Source organism: Zerene cesonia, chromosome 5, assembly GCF_012273895.1.
Source record: "Zerene cesonia ecotype Mississippi chromosome 5, Zerene_cesonia_1.1, whole genome shotgun sequence".
In the NCBI taxonomy this organism is placed as follows: Eukaryota; Metazoa; Arthropoda; class Insecta; order Lepidoptera; family Pieridae; genus Zerene; species Zerene cesonia.
The window spans coordinates 5,523,692-5,546,553 of NC_052106.1; the positions used below are offsets into that span (position 1 = coordinate 5,523,692).

Consider the following 22,862-nt stretch of genomic DNA (forward strand, 5'->3'; position numbering starts at 1 on the left):
CTTTGTAGTTTCTAGATAAACGTTATTAAAAGCCAAAGGAAATCAATTCGAATAAAAATAACCATTGATTGAAGTCTATCAGGACAAATTTGTATCCGAATCTGACCAAAAAATCACGTTCCATAACCAATAGGGTTAACTAAATCCCAAGAACCACCTCTTCTACGAACCATTCGAAACGTCTGCCAAAGTAGATAAAAACACGCATGCAAAGGAAAAGACAGATAAATAACATTAGTGAATCATCGCACGCGCATGTCCTGGCAAGGATTCCGCTATTTCTATATCATTGCTCATCCCAGCCGTGATGCGTTGCAAACTATTCACGATCGAGTCGTGTTTGGTAGTTGAATCATCGCGAATTTCATGGTATTTTTTGTTTTATGGTGTCTTTTGTTAGATGGTTTCGGATAATATGTCATTAGGGTTCTGTGATCGAGTCCTTACTAGTGACGGGTGGAATGTAATGACCTGTTTTTTAATGAAACGACTTTAAAAATGAGGAAGTTATCAATTCGATTGAATTTTTTGTGTCTCTGTTACCTCTTAATTTTTGCGAGGTGAAACGATCTTATAATTTTTCTTTTATTTGTAAGAAGCTGGTACATCCCATGCGGGCCCATTTAAATTAGTCACTGACAATTCGAAGGCGTTTTCGTTTTGTTTTTGTTAAAAAAACTATTTTCATATGCCGATGACTTTTTATTTTATCTAAACTCACGCCAGATAAAAACTAAGATCTAGTAGAAAACCAGCGCCAGACTCAGGTCTGGCACAAGATGAACTAGAATGAACTAGATCCTTTTTGGCGGTACTGTGGGACACACCACTATTACATAATTACTTTTTTTATCGTATTTACTATTCTTCTGATATTATTATATGATCTTGTATTTTCTTTCTTATTTTTCTTTCATGTAAGTCTTTGTAAGGTTTTTGTTCAATATTATTATGGGGCACAAAAACAAATTGTAATTATATAATACGTATTATTATCATTTTACCCCGTCAATTTAAATACACCTAAAGGAAAAAAAGTTTATAAAACAAAATAATAAATCGAAATGCATTACAGTACTGCATCATACATTCCATGCCCCTTTTATACATGCGAAAAAAAAAACTATACAAATTGTCTATCTATTCGTATAGCGAAAATCCTTATGTTCAGATGTAACACACTGTTAAATACTTTTAATCATAAGATCATATGAAAATTTATATGACTTAAATTTAGATTCGTATATAAAAAGGCCACTCACCAATGGGCACAAATTTATCGAAGCCACCAGTATTTCTAACCTCCACATAACCGTCAATGTCTTGCAGCGGCAGATCCCGTAGCTCCCATGCGTTCTGAAATTTTGTTCGATTCGAATATTATTTTGATTGAAATAGAAACATATCATCATTTGAGAAAACTACACATTTTACATTGTACTCCTGGAAAAATCAGAATCATGGTAAAAAGAGGGAAGCATCTATATCAAAAAACTTCTTCTAATATAATTGATTTCCACCTTAAATACTTCCTAATTTATATATAGAAACAGGATTAATATAGAAAATGTGGCTTCGTTCAAGCTTACCGGATCAACCTCAATTTGCAACGGAGTTTGATATTGCGAGTCAACTGCTCGCACCATGTTTCCATTATACTCCCGTATCGGCGTCATCGGACTGTTGCCCACGCTCAGTCTATCACAGTAATTCTGATTGTAATCCTCTTTCCTCGAAGAATTATTACTTAACGCAGACGGAGTCCGAGCAGGAGATAACTTTTCATTCTCCCTATTCCAATACTGCTCTATATCTATATGCCGAGGGTTCATGTTGCCAATATTGTAATTCACAATCGGAGAAGGCCCTCGAGGCGATGACGACTCACTGAAAATGTTAGGGCTCCTGAAGACCCTTAAGGTATCCTGCGGTGTGCTTCCTTCGCTTGGCATATATGTCCTATCAGAGAGTACAGGTGAATTTAATTTGTTCATCGCTACTGGTGATCTACCAGGCTCGAGCTGTTCAGGTTTTATCAATTGCGGAATCTTCAGAACAGCTCTATTTTCATCATCTCGAGACACAGCTGGTTTGGGCTGGGACTCCGACATGAGATGTTGGAGCCTATTCACTTGGTTTTCAACAAAACTGTTGGCCCTGGGTGATATCGGTTTCCCTGTATTCTTATATATTGAGTTAGATGAAGTTTCATTTGTATAGTGTATAGGGTTGTGCGCTTGAGTTAAGCTCTCTGTGTCTGTTTCGAAGCTGTCTCGTGTATCGTACATCATGTAGCCATCTTCGGAGCATTCCTCGTCATCATCTTCAAGGTCATCAAAGTTGATAGGTGTGTCAGCACCAGGGAAGAATTCACACAGTGCTTTCATTATCTCCACTACCTATAATTTTAAAAGATTTTGAAATAATTATTTATTTCATAAGAATGTTCTCATATTGTTTATGGATGGTCAATATATATGATATAGGTCCCCATTACAAAAATATAATAGAAGAGATATAGAAATATATAAACTGGAAATGCCAAGAGTGCTAAAATGTTGTGAAGAACATTAGTCTACTTGAGACCAGTGTGATTGGACAGGATACCTGTCATTGCATATAGGCTGTCTATAGATGAATCAGATACCACAATGGGCTTATATTTTTTTTTTGGACACATATTTGTAAGTATTAGATAATATAGATAAATTGCTACGGTTTGGCAACAAACGTGGGTTACGGGTTTCGAACCCGCGTCTCCTAGTGACTCGTGATTAATTTTTTTCTATTCTTTCAAAATTTCTCATTTTCTTATTAGATAACATTTTTACAATTTGTAGCCTTATGGCTAAGATTGTATAAATGTTTTACAAGCAGTAAACCGCTAAACCGAAAATCTAACTGAGCTGCAGTTCGCTTATATATATGAATACTCGATTTCCAAAATTAAAGATGGATTTTAATAGTTGTTATTGCTTTAAGCAGAAAATGAAGATGTAAAATATATTTTTTTTGTTTTGTTACTCAATAACTCCGTGGGTTTTTAACCGATTGACGCGATTCTTTTTGTGTGAGAGGAATTATTGTACTTTAGTCTCATTTAGAATTTGTATAGGTAGCTTACGGTTTTTGTACAAAAGAAGGATTTATATCTTCGATAGATATGCTTTCAATAAGCATATGCATTTCTGGACTGGATGGCTTATAAGGTATTGCATTTCAAAGAATTGCAAATTTTAAATAAAAATAAACAATTTTCTTACTTTCGCCATACTGGGTCTATCGGCTGGTACTTTGTGCCAACATTGAGTCATCAGTTGTTCTATGGGCTCTGGACAACCTTCTATTAAATTTGGCCTTTGACCTGTAATAAAAAATTTTTGAGAATAATCTTCACAATAAAGATCTATAATCTCAATGTTTCTTGAATGTTTTTATATGAAAAAAAGGTAGGTAAACTACTGGTGACAAGCTGTTTTTTTTATGTCATAAGTGGGCAACCGACCTGGTGGTTCACCTGATGGTTAGCGATCACCACCATTAATAAACATTTGCAGAGCGAATACTCACTTTAAGGGGGAAAGGGATAAGGAAAGGATTGACAATTGGAAAGAAGGAATATATTGGGAAGGTTGAGGAAAAACAAACGGGCCTCAGGCTCCTCCACTCACCATATAAAACATATTAAGTAACATGCTACTATTTGACGCCGGTTTTCTGTGGCAGTGTGGAACTTTCCTGGTGTGAGCTGGCCCAATTCTTCATATAAGAGTATTAAATTGGTTTAACCTTTGGTGAATTAATATAGTCATACATATTAAAATTCAAACCTGTATGCACAGCCCACATTATTCTAAATGCTGATCCACCTTCTTCAAATGGTTTTCTCCGAGACAAAACCTCCCACAGTATGATGCCCCATGAAAATACATCACATTTTTCTGTATATGATGAACCCTCAAACACCTGTAACATGCAATTAGAATTGTTACTACTAATGTCATACAGATTTTCCCACCTAATGAATTGAAAACTATACACTAGTTTCTTTTACAAATGAGAAGCTAGATACCATTGCAAAATTCAGTATAAAATGTAACTAATATTATGGATATATTTAAGTGAGCTCTGGCATTATGAGAAGAGGAAATCCCTAAAGAAGATACACTATCGTACCAAGTACACATTTCTTGAAATTGTATATTTTAATAACAATACATAACTTTACAATTTTTAAATTAATTATGTTTCTTTCATAAAAAAAAATAATAAAAACAAATTACAGGGCTATTGTGACCTCCACTGTGTTCAATCAAAATGTATTGAGATATTATACTGGATACACAAATATTTATTTCAATAGTGTTTTATGCCAATTATAATTATATATGAGGGTTTCCATTCTGAACTGTAACTGTGACAGAGTTAAATGTGAATTATTCGTTACTAGCTGTTCGCCCCGGTTTCGACAGTGCTACATACATAGCCATGTCACTCAGTGTAATTGCAGGTATCTAATTGTGAAAGTATTTTTGAAATAGAGATTAATTTTTATATATATATAGATGTTTGAAACTTTTTTAATTAAGTTAATTTTAAATAGGACTTACACCTTTGAGTCTTTGATAGATAATAACAAACTAGATATACTATCAGCTACAAAAAAGCCCAAACCAAAATGCCAGTAATTATATATGAAAATTTATAATTTATAGTACTTTTAAGTGAATTGACCGCCTCCTTAGTAGATCTGAGGGGTCTTGGGTTCAAATCCCAGTGGGGACGCACAAAAAAAAAATGTTTCTTAATATTCACGAAGATTGTTTTGAGCTATATTTAACTGCCCTCTTTAGTAAAACTAAGAAGTTTGATTATGCTTCGACATTTGTCTCTTTAAATTTGATTGTCATACACATTTGAAAACAGTTTTAATGATTGTGTATTGAATTGGTTTTTGAACAAAGCTAAATCATTACAATTTCAATGAACTCACCTCAGGAGCCATCCAAGCTGCACTTCCTTTATTGTTGGTCATATATGTGGCCTTATCAGCTGCTGTACCAAAATCACAAATTTTCAATTTTTGACCACCAGCTACTAATAGCAAATTTGGTGGTTTAAGGTCTCTGTGTATTAATGGTTTTGGTTTCATAGCATGTAAGTATGCCACCCCCTGGAAATTAAGAGGTTTTCATAATGTTACAATAAAAAGATACAAAGAAAGGTGTAACGCTATGTACGTAATATGTTTATATCATTAAAATATTAAAATAATGCATTTGATTGGTTTATGATTTACTAATGATTGTATGCTACTGATATGTATAATTTTAACAATCTGTTATTGTTATAGACTATTACAATTAAAGATTGTTAGATTGATTGAAAATACGATTTCAACAAAAGACTTTTTGGTGTTGTTGCCACAAATATTTTAAAAACAATAATTATCATTTAACATTTAATCATTCAGATGTTACCTCTGCACACTGTCTCGCCCAACTCATTGCATGCGCTGCAGTATATTTAGGCTTTGGACGGACGTGAAGAACATTGTATAGGGAGCCTCCCTCTGCATATTCCATCACTAGACACACGTGAGCACCTGTAGTACAGGCTCCATATAATCTCACAATGTTTGGGTGCGAAACACGGGATAGTTGACGAACTTCAATAGCAAACTCTCGCTTCTCCGCTTCGGAGTTTATATGCTTTACAGCAACAAATGTGTTCCTCCATAAACCCTTCCATACTACACCGAACGCACCCTTACCTACAACCTATTCACACAAATATTAGCATGTTCACAAATACGTTTCATACATAACAATACTCAATCGGAAAATAAATACCTGCAATTCCTGTATTTCACTGTAATCAATTTCCTCAACAAATGTCTGTTGAGCGACAGACGAGTCTTGCACATTTGAAGCCATGGGTTTACTTATTATCACATTATCAATAGAATTAACTTCTTGAGGTATTACTTTATACTTAAATGTAGTTCTATTATTTCTAAGAAGTGTTAAAAATACTTTGGTTTAAGCAATATTCTCGTTATTGTTTGGCAAAGAATAGCAACTGCGACAAGGCCGCCATCTTTGAAACTAAAGAAGAAATGTCAAAATTCTAATATTTTTTATGTATTATCAAATTTAGGATCCGAGGCATATAGTACAGCAAATCAAATTTAAGTAGCAGAATAGATTTAGGTTCTTTTCATACAATTAAATATCATTGAATAAGACGTTTTTGAAAATGAAATAGAGATTTGTGTATTGATAAAATTAGTAGTTGATGAGAATATAGGTACGGATCAAAAGTCGAAAAAAAGGCATGTGCTACTTGTTTTTCGTTAATCTACGTAGTGTTAAACAAGTAGTATTAAAGTACAGGTAGTGCTAGTGCGAAAGTTTGTTTTGGAATAATTGTTATTTAATGTAATTACTGCTTTATTTAACCGCCTCCTTTGTACAGTGGTTAACGCGTGAGCTTAGAACCGAGGGATCCTGGGTTCGATTCCCGGTAGGATCGCACAAAAACAATGTGTCAGTCTGGCAGGACACAGAAGGCAATAATAAACGTTTTATCGACAACACAATATTTCATTTTAAGGCAAAAAATGGACAAAAATAACGGGTAACAGAAAGGCATAAAATATAATATAGTCAACTCTTATCAATTGCGTTTAATTTTACCTACAATTTTTTAAATTTTAATTTTAATCTGTTTTGTTTTACTAGTCGTTATTTAATCGAAAAAATGTCGTCGAAGGACTTTGTAAAGCAATATCCTCTAATTCAGTTAGTAATTTATAAGCTTGAACACAATCAAAGGTAGCAGCAACTTCTCTGGGTGTTTCATTTCTGTGGTTAGTTGCAAACAAATACGCTCCTAATTCCATGAGAATTCGTATAAGTGTGCAATTATTATTCATAGCAGCAAAATGTAAGGCTTGCCGACCACCAGGGGCCTTGGGGTCATTTATAAGAGCACCTTTAGCAACAAGGAGTCGTAGTATTTTGGATTCTTCATCAGTTGGAGTTGACATCATTACAAATTCTGAAATTTGTTTATATCAAAATTTGTCATTATTGTTGAAATTATCTGATTTTTCTATGTCAAAGTATATTATGGTACGTACAAAAATATTGATAATTATTTTATATATTATCATTTACTAACGAATGAATAACCCAGTATCCATTGGGTTTGATCGCGGTAATATCTTGGCGCCGTAATCAAATAGTAGTTGTGCCACTGCTAACGATGGTCTGTATTTGGATATATAAGTTATTAGATATTAATATTAAAATTAGATAGTATTAGTATTGATAAATACTAAAATAGCTTTAGAGCTACATTTTATAAGTACTATTGTTCTGACGACCAACGCTATAGCAGACGCAAAATCCAACGGGCAATGACGGAAAATGGCGCCTTTATTATTTCGAATACAAAACCTTATTCTTTATACAAAATAGTGTAATAAACCAAACTCAATCATAAGTCATAAGTCGATGGGCGCACAAAAAAGAAAAAATGCGCCACTTTCCGTCCTCAATCTGGTCTACCTAAGTACCTAATAATATTGATGATTTTCATCTGAAACTAAATTTTTTAAATTATCACCTCCTCATTAAACAAAGAGATAGAGGTGTCATGCCAACACTATCCTTAATGTTTGGATTAACTCCGGCCTTTAATAGCATTTCAACTGCACGAATATTGCCAGAGCAGACAGCTAGATGGAGAGCATTTCTTCCCAAATGGTCCATTTCTTGAATGTGCGTATCGGATCGTCTAAAATGTTAAAAAGTTATTGTTCTTTGACGATTTACAAATAAAACCTACCTGATAACAATAATAAATCTACTATATGTAACTATGCTGGCAAAGGTAATTATGTAGCATAATAATTAAGGATAACTCAAAAATTACTCATGAACTATATAAAATTCCAGTTAGACTGAATAAAATCAAATTTGTTATATTTCCCTTTTAATTTGAATGTCTACGGGTCTCATGTTGTCCAGTGCTTATCCAGATCCTAGAGGAATGAACGCTTAGAAAAAAAGTTTAATTATGTCAAAAAATTTAAGGAATAATAGTTTACATAATACTGATAATAAAAACACCTTAAAATAATTTCTAATAGCTGATCGTTGCCAGTTTCAGCAGCTATAAGTAAATCCTTGTCCGCATGAAGGAACTCGATGGCTTCCCTCAGTTGAGGATTATTATGATAATGTTCTGATTCATATGAATGGCCAGATCCAATATCTAATGATCTAGGAGATCCAGGGTAGGATGGAATGTGTAAGTCCAATGAATGCTCCGATATTTCTGAATAAAATTATAAATGTCATTAATAAATACAACATCGTGTAATTAATAGTTAAGTATACAGGAGATACTGTTTAATTTAACTTGTTTACTATCGAGGTGATATGACTTTATATTTAGGTATTTACTGGTTCACAGTTACATGGTGTTATTTATTCCCTTCCGTTGGAGAAGAGTAAGTTGTCAGTTTGCAACAGGTATTTAAAATATAAAGAGATAATAGGTTTTCAAGTAAAATAGAAACAAAACGGAAAATCTAATTAGCCTATACTTTATTTCCTTATGTAATTATTATACATTATATCGAAAGATTCATCATCATTTAGAATTTTGAAACATTAACTGACGATTATTCCACTTTGTCGTTATTCTTCAGTGGAAAGGAATTGTTAGAAACATTATTTTTAATTGCAAATGAAGCAAATTGTTCATCCTCTAAAATAGTTTCCATTTTTGGAACATCGTCAAGCAGTGATGACCTCTTCTTTGTAGAAACTAATAACCCGTCTCTTTCTACAAATTTATCTCTATTCTTCAAATAGGCTATTACTATTGAGTCGTTGTCTTCGTCGTCCTCAATTTGAATAGGTAACTCGTTTTCGCTTTGTAAATTTATTTCAATCATTTGTAATTCGTCCCTTGAATCTGTATCAACAAATGTAGAATGGAATGGCTCGATAATATTTTTGCTGGTTGATGCAATATCAATTGGCAGCACATTTCGATTATAATGTTCTGGTATTGCTACATCTCTTGTATATGGAATATTATTTATTAATAATTCTCTTGAGCTGGGATTGCTTATGGAGCTTGAATCGACAATAACAAACATCTGATCTCTTTCGAAATGACCAGGTTCTACAAACATGTTCTTTGTGGAACATTGTATTTCAGATCCATTATTGCTGGAAAGAACATATACAGGTGATTTATACAAATGCCTATTTATCTCGAACTTTGTATAATGTTAAAATTTTTTTATTTTATTTTCGAGGGTTTTCTTGAACTAGCAGGTTTTTTGATAATGTTGTATCTGCTATAGGCTGCTGCGTGTTGTTCACGAAGAATGTGTAGATTCCTTTGCGCTGTTATCAGCTCCTCGATATGATTTGGTAAGGCTCGATCCGGATTGAGAAAGCAGGTAAGTGATTGAAACAAATCTTTTCCTAACCGACAAAGAAACATCCTATAATAGTTAAATAACCATAAAAACAGTTCATACGTTGCCCTCGCCGTGGATTGGACATCTTCTTCTGGTTGGCTCGTAGAAGCGGTAGTCGTAGTCACTATATTCTTAGTCTGTGTTTCATCTAAACTTTTACTTATATTAGGTGTTTGCTTTCCATTCATATTAATATTTAATAATACATTACCAAGCTCAACTTAATAACATTTGGGAGAACATTATTAATAGAAATGACATATGACTTCGAGAAAGGCAGCATTATTTTTTTGTTTATTTTTCCATTACAATTCACTTGGTAGCTAAAAGTTTTTACTATCATGATAATCTGTGCGCGTTTGTAATTTATACATGGAACATGCGTTATGATCAAACAGCGAAAACAAAAGAAAAATTGCTCACAACGCCTTGTGGTCACAGCAAAAGATCCACAACTCCCTTGATATCAAATGAAAGATTTTTCTTTTATTTAAAATGTAATGTAATGTAAACTAAAAATTATACTATACACTTGTAATGTATGTATGTATGTATTGTATTTATTCTGTGACTATACACTCTCAAATTACTAATTCAAAATGTCCGACAACACAAAATGGGGTTGGTTTAGTAGGTCTTTGAGCATAATATTTTATGTACCACAAAAAAAACTGTTTTTTTGTTTTTCTGGTGCTTCGCCGGATGGTAAGCGATCACCACCACCAAGAATATTCACAGAAGTAGTCTTAGTGTCTCTGCGAAAACGCTAACCGCTTTTATGGAGAAAGGGGCAAAGAAAGGATTGTCAACTGGATAGAAGGAATGAACTGGGATGGATGTGGAAAAGGAAGCGAGGCTCCGGCTACCCCGCTCAGCGTACGAAATACAGCAACAACATACTACTATTATTATGTTAAGTCGCTTTTCTGTGAGGGTGTGGTACTTCCCTTGTGCGAGGTCGCACTTTAGAACAGTTTGCTTTACCTCCTAGTATCTTTCAAGTTTCTGGTTGATTCCTCACGGTATAAGTGAAATTAGTAGTGTAAAAACGTATGTATACATAAAAAGTATACAAGTAAAGAATAGAGGTTGAGCTAAATATATTTCAATGGCTTGTAAATAAAACAGTAATTATTAGATTATGCTATATTAATACAGCAAGTATACATATACACATTGACTAATACTAGACTTCGACTTTTTGTGAAGTCACACTTCACGAATAATGATGCCTGTGTAAATATGAGAGAATTTTTAAATGAATTTTGTTTCGTATGCATATATAATTAATGGATATGCAAGTAACTGAGGTAGGGAAAGTACATGGTTAAAATATTGTAATATTAGGCCAATCTTAATTTAAATTTTAAAAGATTCTTCTACAATGCCTGCTTACAAACTTATCTATAACTAAAATACTGACTATATCCTTATTATAGCAGAATAATTAAATGCAAAGATAAAGCCCATCTCAACTGAAATTGTTGATATCCAGTCGAAAGGCCGATATCATAAAGAATAAAGGAGCCCCCACATACAAGTAGTATTGTTTTTAAAGTTAGGAAAGGACTTTATAGAAGAGATATTCCTTCGAATGGATACCTAATCTTGAACAGCTTAAAGTATAAGTCGTTGGTACACAGGAAGGTCTTGTTCTTGGACACGAGGTGATGAACGTAGCAGTTCAGCAAGTGTATAGAGATCATCACGAGGCCTGTAATTATTTTGATGTATCATCCCATCAGACCGTTTACGTGCAACCATGAATCGTTTCATTCTATTAGCATACATTCTCTTGCGACGGGCTTCCTCATATCGACGGGCGACTTCATTTGGATCCACTTGATACAAGTCTGGTAGACCTTGAGCCAAAGCCATACGATTCTGTTCGGAGAAATAAGAATGGCGAGGATAATCTCTTTCACGGGCTCCAAGTACAACCGGTTCATTATACCATACGTCTCCATTTTCGTCAACTTCTGGCTGCTCTTCATCAAGCGTGTTTACGTGGCCATAATAACGATCAGGAGTCCAGTGGTTTGCATTCCATTCTTGTTTCCTGCGCTCTTGTGCTTCCCACATGTTGAGTAGAGCGCGCACATCAGCAGCGCTGAGACCGGAGTCGCGTTTACGGCGTTCTGATATAGGCCTGTGTAGAAAAATAAAATAAGAATATGTGTACACGTTGAAATATGTATTCTATGAATAAGTCCTTATTCGTCTGATTAAGGACATTTATAACATTTATTTAAATTACTTACCGAAAATTCTTCTTGTTGCCTCCAGTGTTCTTACCCACATTTTTAGCAGATGCTGCAGCACCACCGACTTTGCTTCCGCTGCCCCTTTTAAGACGATGAGTTTCGTAATCTTCAGCTGCTGTTTCTACAGGTGAAAGGCCTTCTTGCTGCCTAAAGTGAATTTTTTTTTTAATTAAATTCCAATTCAACAATGGAGTGTAATGCAATTTGTAAGTTGAAAATGCTTACTTAAGGTTTTTCTTCCCAGAATTGGATTTGGTTGCTACTTTTGTTGCAGTACCAGCGCCTACAACTTTTGTCCCTGTGCCGCGCTTTCTGCGACGCGCGTCGTATCCAACAGAAAGCCCTTCTATGGCCGGCGGTTCTCCATACAATTCTGGTCTCATTATGAGGTTATCGAGTTCACCTGTTGATTGAGGCGAATCATATCTTTGATCAATAGCTTGTTCAAATCCTTCTTGATTGCCTGAAATAATCGTCACTTCGCTCAAAATAATATTGAATGGAAGGTTATGGAAGCAAGTCAAAAGCATATGCTGAAGTGTTTACCTTCCTCGCTGAGAGCGAGTGGATATGGTTCCAGATCATTTTTGTCGCTCTTATTCAAAAATAATGATTGAGTGTCGTCTTTTGTTTGGTCCCAATTTTCGGGTAGCTCAGCAATTGGACCGTTTTCTAATAATGAATAAACTATAAATTGATTAATCAATTAAATCTCCATAAAACAAAAACAACTGTGTGAGTATAGGTATGTATAGTAGTTATGGTACTTTATTTTAAACCATATGTCAATTTAGTACCTAATATGTAGTAGGTACTTAATGTTTAAATATGTTAAGTTTATAAAAAGTCTGAGCGAATGTATCGATGTATTTTATATTTTGCGATGGCTGTTTCACTATTTTTTATAATAATAAGTAACATATTTGTACTATGTAAGAGCGAGTATTGAGTTAAATTTTAGTTTTATTTATAGGTAAAGCATTTCAGCGAAAGGTTCTTGTAAAGGTCATAGTTGAAGTAGGCGGAAAAACGTAGAAGCGCGCAGGACACCTGTTGCTAAAAATAGAACTGCGCGGCTATGAGCCGGCTGATCGATACAAACAAAGCGCAAGTCTACGACAATTATGTTATACAACAAAAATATATACAATGCTGTTTCTAACTGATAACATTTTATTAATAACTAAAAACATATACCAGTATACAGTTACCCTACCTTTGTTATTAGAAGGCGTTGGTAGCGCATCGCTTAGAAGAATCACCGCTATGAACGCGGTCACCGAAATTACCAACATATTCACGACTCAAATAAGTGATATATTAATTAATATTTAGGTCACAAGAGAGGAAATTTCTGTCTTCGGATGGCGAGCGACGAGTTCCAGCATCAACTGGAGAAAAAGCTATCGTCGGTGTCGATATTGTGCGAACATGCGCAGTGAACTATGCAGGGACGGACTGATAGCTTTGTACGACTAATCTAGATATTGCATAACACAGGCTGGAGTTTTTATCTAAGCTTTCTTTGCGATGATACTTTATATGTAGAAAGTAGGAATTGAATGCTAAGTAATGGATTTTAAGAGATATCTTAATAGCATTTTGTTATATTTTCTTTTTATAATTTCGGTACCAAGTTATTGAAATCCTGCTAGGTATCAGGTATATCAGGTATTTTCTCTAGATTGGATCTAGGGTTTATTGCTTAATAAACAAGAAGGGATTACGTATATTATCAAATTTCCTTGCAGTGTGTGATAAAATATAAAAAAAATTGTTTTATTTCATACTTTTTCCCTAACAGTCGTGTATCAATGAGGACAAAAAGAATGCCTCCCTGAACCTATGACGTCTAGCAAAAGCTACTTTATTAAATAAACCTTTCGACGAAATATTGCAATGGCGGATAGAGATGAGATGGAAGTGATGAGATGCCCATTAATTACATTACATTAAACATTATTTACGTTTTAATTTACAGCTTTTTTTATTGTTCATGGAAAATTTTCGCCACATTAGGGCCAGCGGTCAATACTTCTGGCATTTTTATAGGGCGTAGTTATTAAAAATATGTATACCTACAGATATAATTTAAAAGTCCCGATTTGGCGTCACCCTTTATCTTAATATACATAAATTACGTGTTGCGTTGTTTGTCGGCGATGGACTCCTAAACTACTCAACCGATTTTAGTAAAATGTTCACACCATGTGCAGTTCGATCCAACTTAAAAGATAGGATAGCTTATATTACTTCGATAGCGATAAATGACTACCCGGGCGGAGCCGGGTCCGTGCAGCTAGTTTTATATAAAACGTCATATAGGTAGAAGGTACTTAATATATCGATGTCATGATTAAAATTCATTACTATCGTCCTTTTACTTTTACCTTGATATAGGTAACTAGCTGAGTATTTATGCAAAGAAATCTATTATGAATCCATCAGCAAAAGTACACAGCTTGGATTTTGTAGATTATATACAACTCATTTGCTATTCAGGTATGCCGTTTATCACTGGGTACCTATATGTATACCTATATGTATACCTGGGTAGTTCTTCGTTCTTAGATTTATTATATGAAAAGTTATAGGTAGCACAATAAAATTCAGTTACTAGCTGCGCCTCGTGGTTTCACCCGCGTAAGTCCGTATCCCGTAGGAATATCGGGATAAAAAGTTGCCTAAATGTTATTCCCCGTTGTTCAGCTATCTACGTACCACATTTCATTGCAATCGGTTCAGTAGTTTGTGCGTAAAAGAGTAACAAACATACACACATCCTTACAAACTTTCACATTATTAGGATAAGTAGGATAGGATAGGATTAGTAGGAAAGGATAGGATTAGTAGAATAGGATTCAGAATTCTAGGTAACCGGACATGGAAGAATAGTGAAACAAAATATCAGTTGCTATTAATGTTCCTTATGTCGTAATGTAGGTTTGTATGTTAACAGTGACCGACTTCTCTCGGACTGATTTAATTGAAACTGTACACATATCAACACAGATAACATAATATATAGTATTATCAAAGATCGGTCATCGGTGACAATACAATAATTTCATGAAACTCATCAACTCATTTTATTATCCTGACTATCGCCACCGCAACCGCCAGGATTAACTAATCTATTTTCTTATATAACGATGTTTTATACAAGAGCAAGTAAAACAATTTAATCGATTTATGTATTATATTATGTTTATGTTTTTCTATTTATGTATTTCTCGTCTATATTCCATCGCTAAAGCGTATTTTTTAGTTCTTTTCAAACTGTTTTTATTTCTATAACAAATACGTTATTATCCCTGATATCATTCTACTACTAATCCATGCTGTATATCGCTAACAATGCGTTGCTAACGGCAATCATCTGCTTGTTCAGATACTTTATGACTTGCACAATAGGCACAAAGGCAGACTGGAGAGCTAATAGATTCTCGCGACCGAGTCAACAACGTCCTGTTAACAGGTTAGGTACCATTTGATACTTTGATATGTTTATAGCTTCCTTTCACCTAGGATTTTAAAGTACAAATTTATAAACATCAAATGGATAGTTTGTATCACTACAATAGGTATCTACATACGTAGTTGGCAAAGGATATGTTTTTTTCAACATGTATTAGGAAACGCCAGTTACTTAGGTTAATGAATTTAATTCTATGTTGGAATGATTATTTTCTACAAAAAAGGTAACCAACGTTCCTGGGGCGTGGGACTGTCTCTTTCTAATGAATTTAACACTTACTAGTTGCGTCCCACGGTTTCACTCACGTGAATATTTTCCTTTAAGCCCCAGTGTTCCTGTGAGAATGTCGGGATGAAAAGTTGCCTAAATTAAGCTTTATTAATTACATCAGCTATCTGCCAGTGAATGTCAGTCGGAATAAACAGATATACCGAAATAGGTAGATCCATATTCATTTAAACCGTTGGTAATTAAGGCCAATAATTTTTTGAAATTGGTCCAGCAGTTTCATAGATTAGCGCGTTCAAATAAACAAACTCTCCGGCTTTATATTTTTACTATAGAATACGGTATCGTATAGTACTTACTGAGAATTTTGCAACAAAACTTCTAAGCAATAAAATACATACATACAATACGCTCCAGTATATGTAATGTTCATTGGTATTATAATCCATAGCTGGTGATATAAACAATTAGCTTTTACCCGCGGCACCGTACGTATCGTTTAAATAGATGTTATACATACATATAACCTGCTCTTGAATCACTCTATCTTGAAGAAAAGAACCATCAAAATCCGTTGTGCAGTTTTCAAGATCTAAGCAAGCATACGGAAAGACGCGGGAAGCGACTTTGCTTTACACTATATAGAGATTAATAAAATTACATCATACATTGAGTGGATTCTGTTTGTACTTACTGATAACTGCAAATAAAAAATTAATTCTTCCCTCTTTATGATGTTAGTTTTTAAGTCCAAGTATAATCATATTAGTGTATCAATATTTTTATTGGTAATTCAGTGTCCATTTCATTCAGTCATTTTGTTACTTCTTTCATCTATTATATAAAAGTAGATTCTTTAACTGAAAAGTTTATTATAAATATACTGAAGGGAAAAAGAAATAAAGAAAAAAAAACAAAAGATTTAAAAATACATTTTATTTAGCTCATTAAAATCCATAAATTAATTAAAGAAACATGTCTTTTTTAATGTTTGCAAACAAAATTTGAAATTATTTCACCTGCAAGTTATGTTTAACTGGGTTATCTAACTTATTGAAGTGTAGTTTATTCACTTTTCTTCTTATTATTATAAGTAAAAAAATACAAAGTACCTTATTGTTACTTAAATTTTATTATGATAAATGGAACCTGTAATACTTTGTTATATTAAAAATGAACTATTTTTGTACCATTTGTACGCATTTGTTTAAACATTATTAATAATAGGTAGAAAAAACCCAGTCTCATACATATGAATTTATTTTTTAGACTTCTTTAATGGCTTCTTCGAATGAACCTTTTTTTTACGCTCTTTTTTATCCATATCACTATCCGAGCTTGACGTGGTAGAATCACTACTGCTATCTGAACTACTGGAAGAACTAGTACTTGAACTACTGGATGTGGATACTTTCCTCTTTTTACTTCTCTTTTTCTTTCTATCAGAATCACTTGAACTTGATGATTCCGTGCTAGAACTACTTTCAGAACTATCTGAAGACGATGTAGATACCTTTCGTTTCTTTTTACTAGATTTACTGTCTTTTGTTTGCTTATTCTTAGATTTACTAACCTTATCATGTTTCTTTTTATCTAAAATGGGGGATGGGGTTTTAGGTTCTTCATTAATTTTAGATTTGTTTCTATTTTTATTAGATAAACTATTTTCTTGTTCTCTTTCTTCATTTCTGCTTTTATCTCTCTTATCTTTACTTCTGTCGTGCCTATTATAAGATTCTATATCATTCCTTCTACGTGGAGATGAGGTATGATTCCTTCTTTCAGAATTGGAAGCATGTGATTTATTAGATTTTTCAGTACCATTGTTATCACTTCTATGACTATGAGAATTTCTATTAATGCCATTATCACGGTCTTTGCTTTGTCTCCTACTGTGTCTTTCGCTTCTATGAGATCTTGATTCTTTTGGTCTAGATCGACTCCTACTTCTGTCTCTTTGTGACTTATTATTTTGGTATCTATCTTCTCTATTTCTTCTATCCCTATAACTACTTTCTTTTCTTTCATATTTCCTATCATCATGCTTCGAGTTATGATCTCTATGGCTATATTTGTCTCTATCTTTACTTGATGGTCTATTTGACTGTTCTATTCTATCAACAGACACCTCTGATTGGTCATCATTAAAATATTGAACACCTCTCCCTTTACCCAACCATCTCATTTTCGAGACTGATTGTGAGAAATCAACATGAATTCTTCGGTCATCTATTAATACATTGTCCATTTTGAAATAGGCATCCTCGCAGGATTTTTTATTATCAAACTCAATGAATGCATATTGTAAGGAGTTCCCAGTCTTTTTATCTCTAATAACTTCACAGCTTACAATTTTACCAAAGCGACTGAAAATAATTTCCAAGTCATCATCAGTTGTCACTGGATTGAGCTTACACACAAACAGTACATTTTCAGGTGGTGCAATATCAGCATCTGGTAGATCACCTACTATTTCAAGGATAGTAGCTCTGGCTTTAGCTTCCTTCTCCTCAATCATTTCTTGAATTTCTTCAGCAGTTTTGCCTTCAGTTTCATCAATTTCTTCATCTGGTGCAATTCTACCACCCTTTAACCGCTCAGGATTTGGTGATGGTGACCGGGACGGCGCTCGTAACCCCGGGGGATCATTAAAGGGATCTTCTAGGACCACTGTATGTGTAATACGAACATCACGATACGGCCGATGAGCTTCATCACAGATAACTTCATTCAATTTTCCTAGAACTTCATGGCCTTCCGTTACTTCTCCAATCACACAATGTGTACCGTCTAATGAGTCCAAGTCTGGGGCAAGAGTAAAAAAAAATTGCGAGCCCACCATCATATCGTCAGTACAAACCATTGACAACAAACCAGCTTCCGTATGACGAATTTTAGGCATTTTCTCACCAGAAAAGAATCTTTTGCGAGGCCCTTCTAATATACCCCAAATAGATTCTCCACCTGATCCTTCCCCTGTAGGATCACCAGTTTGAGCGATAAATCCACTTCGTATGGAATGAAATAGATTGTAATTGTAGTATTTCATTTTGCACAGTTTTAAAAAGTTTAAACAAGTTACAGGTCTTTGATCTAAGTAAAGATCCACAGTAATGTCACCGAGTGTAGTTTCTATTACGACTGCCATTATTTTCTACTATATACGTGCAAATCATAAAGCGTTTAATTATTGTTATAGGTTTTAAAAATCAGACACATCACAAAGCTTTAAATATAACCTCGAAATTAGAATGAATGTTTGACAACTGTTTGACAGTTTTGTCGAGTGTATGCATAGCGTATGTCTGTCAATTTAAGTGACTGTTGAAGGCACTGAAAATTTGAATAAATCATGGTTTATGAGGTTGCAATAAAATTGTGATAGATAAGATTAATTTCACAATTAATAATTGTGAAATTAAGTTATCCGACAATTTTATAATCATTTTGTATAAAGCGACATCTGTAAGTTATATAGAAAAGATTAGCGTATTTATATTTTGTGCAGTTGATGAGAATATGATTTCAGTCGGTAGATGGCTGTTTAAATAAATAAAAAAGTTAGCGTTTTTCGGTTTTGTTAAAATATATTTCCTAATTTTAATTAATATTTTAGTAATAGATTAAGAAGTCGTTATGCCATATTTTAATTTTAGTCTCATTTACTAAATTATTTTTGTTCTGCTATTTAATCTCCATCAAAATAAAATAAATACGAGTTAGTATAAATTGAAATTGTATAAAAAGTCGATCCCAAGTATTCAGAAACAGTTTTAACTGGTAAACAATAACAATGATGGAGGTGGAGGATATTTTTTATTTCTGTGGATATAATATGAGAGGTAAGTGAATGTATAATTAATAGATAAACTTTTGTTTAAACAGTCTACCTCAGTTTTTCACCTACCACTCTGGACAAATATAAAATAATTAAAGTGCCTTTCTAGGTAGATATGTAGGAGTTGAGAACCTTTCGACACGAATTTGACTAGATTCTACCGGGGAAGTAGTGCAGGTATCTAGTAAGGGAAGGTACCTATCGGCTATAACTAATAACTAGCTGTGACTATAACACGAATATGACATTTTCTAAAAATAATTCCTAGCTAGATCGATTTATCGCCCCCGAAACCCCCTATATACTAAATTTCATGAATATCGTTGGAGCCGATTCCGAGATTCCAATTATATATATATATATATATATATATATATATATATATATATATATATATATATATATATATATATATATATATATATATATATATATATATATATATATATATATATATATATATATATATATATATATACAAGAATTGCTCGTTTAAAGGTATAAGATATTATAAAGAAGAAATGTTTTTGGTGTTTCGATTTAACTAATGAATTTCGTCATCACTTTTAATAATTCTGTTAAAACTAGAAAGCTACACGCTCCAACCCAGGCGGTGCAATAAAAATAAAGTTAAAAACTATAATTTGTAATTAAAAAACGTATAGACCAAATTAAAAACAGCTATTTGTGTTAATTAAAAGGAACGTAAGTAACCTTTGTGTTTGATTGAGTTGGTACTTAGGCAACTAAAGCGGTACCATATGGGTATAATGAAAATTCCTGCAATTCCTAATTAAGACGTAATACCAGCTTTACGTTTAAACACTGCACACTGCTTTTGTTTATCTTCATCGTTTGAAACTGACAGTTTCAATTTAATTTAAAATTTTCGATATAAACGTGTCAATAGCAACTCACAGCCTATGGCAATTGGCTGTATGCTCACGTTTCTAGAAAATCTAATAAAGGCAGTTTCGTTCACCCTCCTTCCGCTTCGCCCTTAATAAAGTGGGTATTGAAAATTTACCAACAATTCTTCGAGGAATAAGGTTAGCCCACCTATATCGGGAGGGGGACAAGGTAAATTGACATCAAAGACTGTGGATTAAAGTCGAAGTTTGTTTCAGTGGTTTCCGTTTTAAAATAATAAGCTCCGCCGGATGGAAAATATGATATAAACATGACAACATGCTCTTTTCTTTCACACTTTGATACCATAAAATTTAAATTAAGGGAAGGACTTTTCTGTTTGAAAGTTTATTATGATTCACTATTATTTATTTTACGACGGGAAGTTAAATGCAGTATGCATAAGATATACGAAAAGGTAAATAGAATACGTATATAGATTAAAGATCTTTGTTCATCTGTTATATATATTTTAATCTATAATCAATTTGAAGCACGTTTTAATTTTTTGCTGAAAATATCAATTATATGTCCATTCTATTATTCTATATGCCTACAGAGTACCAAGCTGGTAGGTAGGTACTTGCGGAAGTAATGGGATAAACAAGCCGTAGGTATGCTTATGCAGATAGAAAATGGAGGGATTAATATCCAGATTCCCGCCAAGTACACAATTAACATTATAATTGTTTGATTTTAACAGCGTGAATAATGTGTTCTATATCACTAGCAATAACGAATCTTTTATAACCGATTTCAAATAAAGGAGGAGGTTATCAATTGGATTGCAATTTTTCTTGCTTTGTACATATATCAGAACTTTCAACTGGTTGAACAGATTTTGATGATTTTCTATTCATTGGTGCCTCACGTGCATTATTTAAATTTGGTCTAGATCAATGTGTAGAAGGTTTAGTTTTATGTTAAAAAATAATCTTTGCGCTTCCGTTTGAATACTTAATTTTTTTTTTATTCCAGATCTTGCGTGTCAAGGAAATCAACATTTAAAACGGACATTTATTCTCGAACATAAAAAGACAATTCAGTGCATCGCCCAAGATACGTTATATTATAATCTACATGAAAAAGCAATCAAATCGCAAACAGCCGTCAAACCGACACAACAAATAACTCGGGATGTATTTTTAAAGAGGCGAAGAGGGCCTGGGGTGACGCTTGTATTTCCATACAAATGTTGCATAATTTAAAAGGAAGTTTTTGATGCCCATTTTTGCTTTTATGATTCGTGTTTTATGGGATTTATTGTGAGCTTATTTTATACGTACCTATAAATGCCTATGCAAGCGATGTTCTGTCTATTGCTACTGTTCCTACTTATTATCTATATTTAGAAACACACCTTATCTTATTAAGTATGTAATACGCAGATTTCCATGTGTAGGTATGTAAAATTATCCTTGACTTCACAGGTTTGATATTAAGACTATTAACATAATAATCAATCTCATATCCTAATTTCAACGAGTTATGATCGTCCGGTTTTCCGCAAAAGTGTAACAGTTTTTTAATCTGCCCGTGACCAAGCGTTTTGCTAATTGTTCGTAAAGCCAATCATAATTTAATAATTTAATGATCTTTTAACTTTGTTGTAGGAATAAGACTATATAGATATGACTATATATACCTTACGTTAATCTTCTGCTACAGTTCTACTAGTCTTTTTGAGTTAGCTAAATTTATAAAGCCAAAATACAAAGCCATAAAAGTGCAACGAATATGACATTCACCCTCTTTTAGATTTAATCTGTTTAGATTTGCCCGTAAAACGTCGCCGATAAAATAAAGTGAGAAGCGCAAAAATCTCCTCGTCTTATCGCCACCGAGCAAGATTACACATAAAAATGTTAAATGATCCTGAACGCGTATTGAAAAAATTTGGGGGAAATGGAGGAAGAAATTGGTAAATACGGGACGAATTTCACGTGCATTCAGTTTCATTGCATAACGTTTCAAACTGATAAAGATTGAGATTTAAATAAGGAAATAGTGAGTCTTCAAGTTTTGTTGTTATTTTACCGAATCGTACCGCATGAAATGCTCATTTTTAATTTGATAAAATATGTTTGTTTGAAAATTGTCGTTTCCTGATACAATAAAATCCATCGGTCTTGATAATAATTACATCAACCTATTTTTTATCAATAGTGAGATATTAAGTTTTCCTAATGATTTTGAATTTGAAATGTATAATTTTCTGTCTTATGTATACTGGGTAATTAGCACATACGTTACTTAATATACTTCATGGAAATGATTCCATATTACAAGTATTGCAATAAAAAAATATGTTCTAGTATATTCCTGACTCTTTTAATAAGTGAGGTTTGTCATTCGACACGCTTGCATGAAGTTGGATAAAAAAGTCAAGTGCGTGACTGATATAATGACATTCCGTATAAATAAAAGTGTCGTACCTCTCGGTGAGCCGATTGGCTTCGATTATGGCCCCATGGAGACTAATATTCCTTTCTCCTGAATGTTTTTTGGGGATGTTATTTTGCGTCGGACGCAGATGGCGTTAGGTTCACGTAAAATTGCCGGCCATTCAGTGTCTCGGACGGCACAGTTGGGATTCAGTAAGGGTCACTTAGGTTAAGTAGCCTCTCACTGGGCACG

General features: G+C 33.6%; 4 protein-coding genes across 7 annotated transcripts; all 4 read right to left on the reverse strand.

The window, feature by feature from the left end:
• Window positions 1-740: 740 nt before the first annotated feature.
• On the reverse strand, window positions 741-6,094 carry LOC119840187 (mitogen-activated protein kinase kinase kinase 7-like). The gene is made up of 8 exons (XM_038366699.1): window positions 5,853-6,094; window positions 5,481-5,780; window positions 4,994-5,173; window positions 3,831-3,966; window positions 3,264-3,364; window positions 1,590-2,399; window positions 1,263-1,356; window positions 741-769 (listed from the first exon to the last, which is right to left on the reverse strand). Exons 1-8 carry the CDS (start codon window positions 5,934-5,936, stop codon window positions 741-743), a joined length of 1,734 nt encoding a protein of 577 aa, XP_038222627.1. The 5' UTR covers window positions 5,937-6,094.
• A 645-nt stretch (window positions 6,095-6,739) lies between these two features.
• LOC119840188 (potassium channel AKT3-like) lies at window positions 6,740-9,696 on the reverse strand. Its single transcript, XM_038366700.1, has 6 exons — window positions 9,569-9,696; window positions 9,199-9,251; window positions 8,139-8,346; window positions 7,633-7,803; window positions 7,186-7,274; window positions 6,740-7,062 (listed from the first exon to the last, which is right to left on the reverse strand). Exons 1-6 carry the CDS (start codon window positions 9,694-9,696, stop codon window positions 6,740-6,742), a joined length of 972 nt encoding a protein of 323 aa, XP_038222628.1.
• Window positions 9,697-10,639: 943 nt separating this feature from the next.
• Window positions 10,640-13,217, reverse strand: LOC119840280 (putative neuropeptide precursor protein). 4 transcript variants are annotated; one of them, XM_038366816.1, is made up of 5 exons: window positions 12,989-13,217; window positions 12,319-12,444; window positions 11,998-12,235; window positions 11,770-11,919; window positions 10,640-11,657 (listed from the first exon to the last, which is right to left on the reverse strand). In XM_038366816.1, the coding sequence occupies exons 1-5, from the start codon at window positions 13,065-13,067 to the stop codon at window positions 11,126-11,128; spliced, it is 1,125 nt and encodes a 374-aa protein (XP_038222744.1). In that variant the 5' UTR covers window positions 13,068-13,217; the 3' UTR covers window positions 10,640-11,125. The 4 variants fall into 4 exon arrangements, with proteins under 4 accessions (XP_038222744.1, XP_038222743.1, XP_038222745.1 ...); XM_038366815.1 differs by having other exon boundaries at window positions 12,319-12,459; XM_038366817.1 differs by lacking the exon at window positions 12,319-12,444.
• Window positions 13,218-16,441: 3,224 nt separating this feature from the next.
• On the reverse strand, window positions 16,442-18,740 carry LOC119840067 (peptidyl-prolyl cis-trans isomerase sig-7). Its single transcript, XM_038366570.1, has one exon. It carries the CDS (start codon window positions 18,624-18,626, stop codon window positions 16,737-16,739), a length of 1,890 nt encoding a protein of 629 aa, XP_038222498.1. The 5' UTR covers window positions 18,627-18,740; the 3' UTR covers window positions 16,442-16,736.
• Window positions 18,741-22,862: the final 4,122 nt, after the last annotated feature.

Bases quoted from the DNA above. Each gene is read 5' to 3' on its own strand.
- LOC119840187 (XM_038366699.1), bottom strand. From the start codon at position 5,936: ATGGCTTCAAATGTGCAAGACTCGTCTGTCGCTCAACAGACATTTGTT. The intron at 5,781-5,852 runs GTATTTATTTTC...TTGTGTGAATAG, and splicing joins GTGAAATACAGGAATTGCAG to GTTGTAGGTAAGGGTGCGTT. The intron at 770-1,262 runs GTGAGTGGCCTT...ATCTTGTGCCAG, and splicing joins CGATAAATTTGTGCCCATTG to ACCTGAGTCTGGCGCTGGTT.
- LOC119840280 (XM_038366815.1), bottom strand. From the start codon at position 13,067: ATGTTGGTAATTTCGGTGACCGCGTTCATAGCGGTGATTCTTCTAAGC. The intron at 12,460-12,988 runs GTAGGGTAACTG...ATCAATTTATAG, and splicing joins AACGCCTTCTAATAACAAAG to TTTATTCATTATTAGAAAAC. The intron at 11,658-11,769 runs GTAAGTAATTTA...TTTTCTACACAG, and splicing joins GGCAACAAGAAGAATTTTCG to GCCTATATCAGAACGCCGTA.
- LOC119840067 (XM_038366570.1), bottom strand. From the start codon at position 18,626: ATGGCAGTCGTAATAGAAACTACACTCGGTGACATTACTGTGGATCTT.
- LOC119840188 (XM_038366700.1), bottom strand. From the start codon at position 9,696: ATGAATGGAAAGCAAACACCTAATATAAGTAAAAGTTTAGATGAAACA. The intron at 9,252-9,568 runs GTATGAACTGTT...TGTTCTTTCCAG, and splicing joins CAATCCACGGCGAGGGCAAC to CAATAATGGATCTGAAATAC. The intron at 8,347-9,198 runs GTCATTTCGAAA...AATTTTATTCAG, and splicing joins GAACATGTTTGTAGAACCTG to AAATATCGGAGCATTCATTG.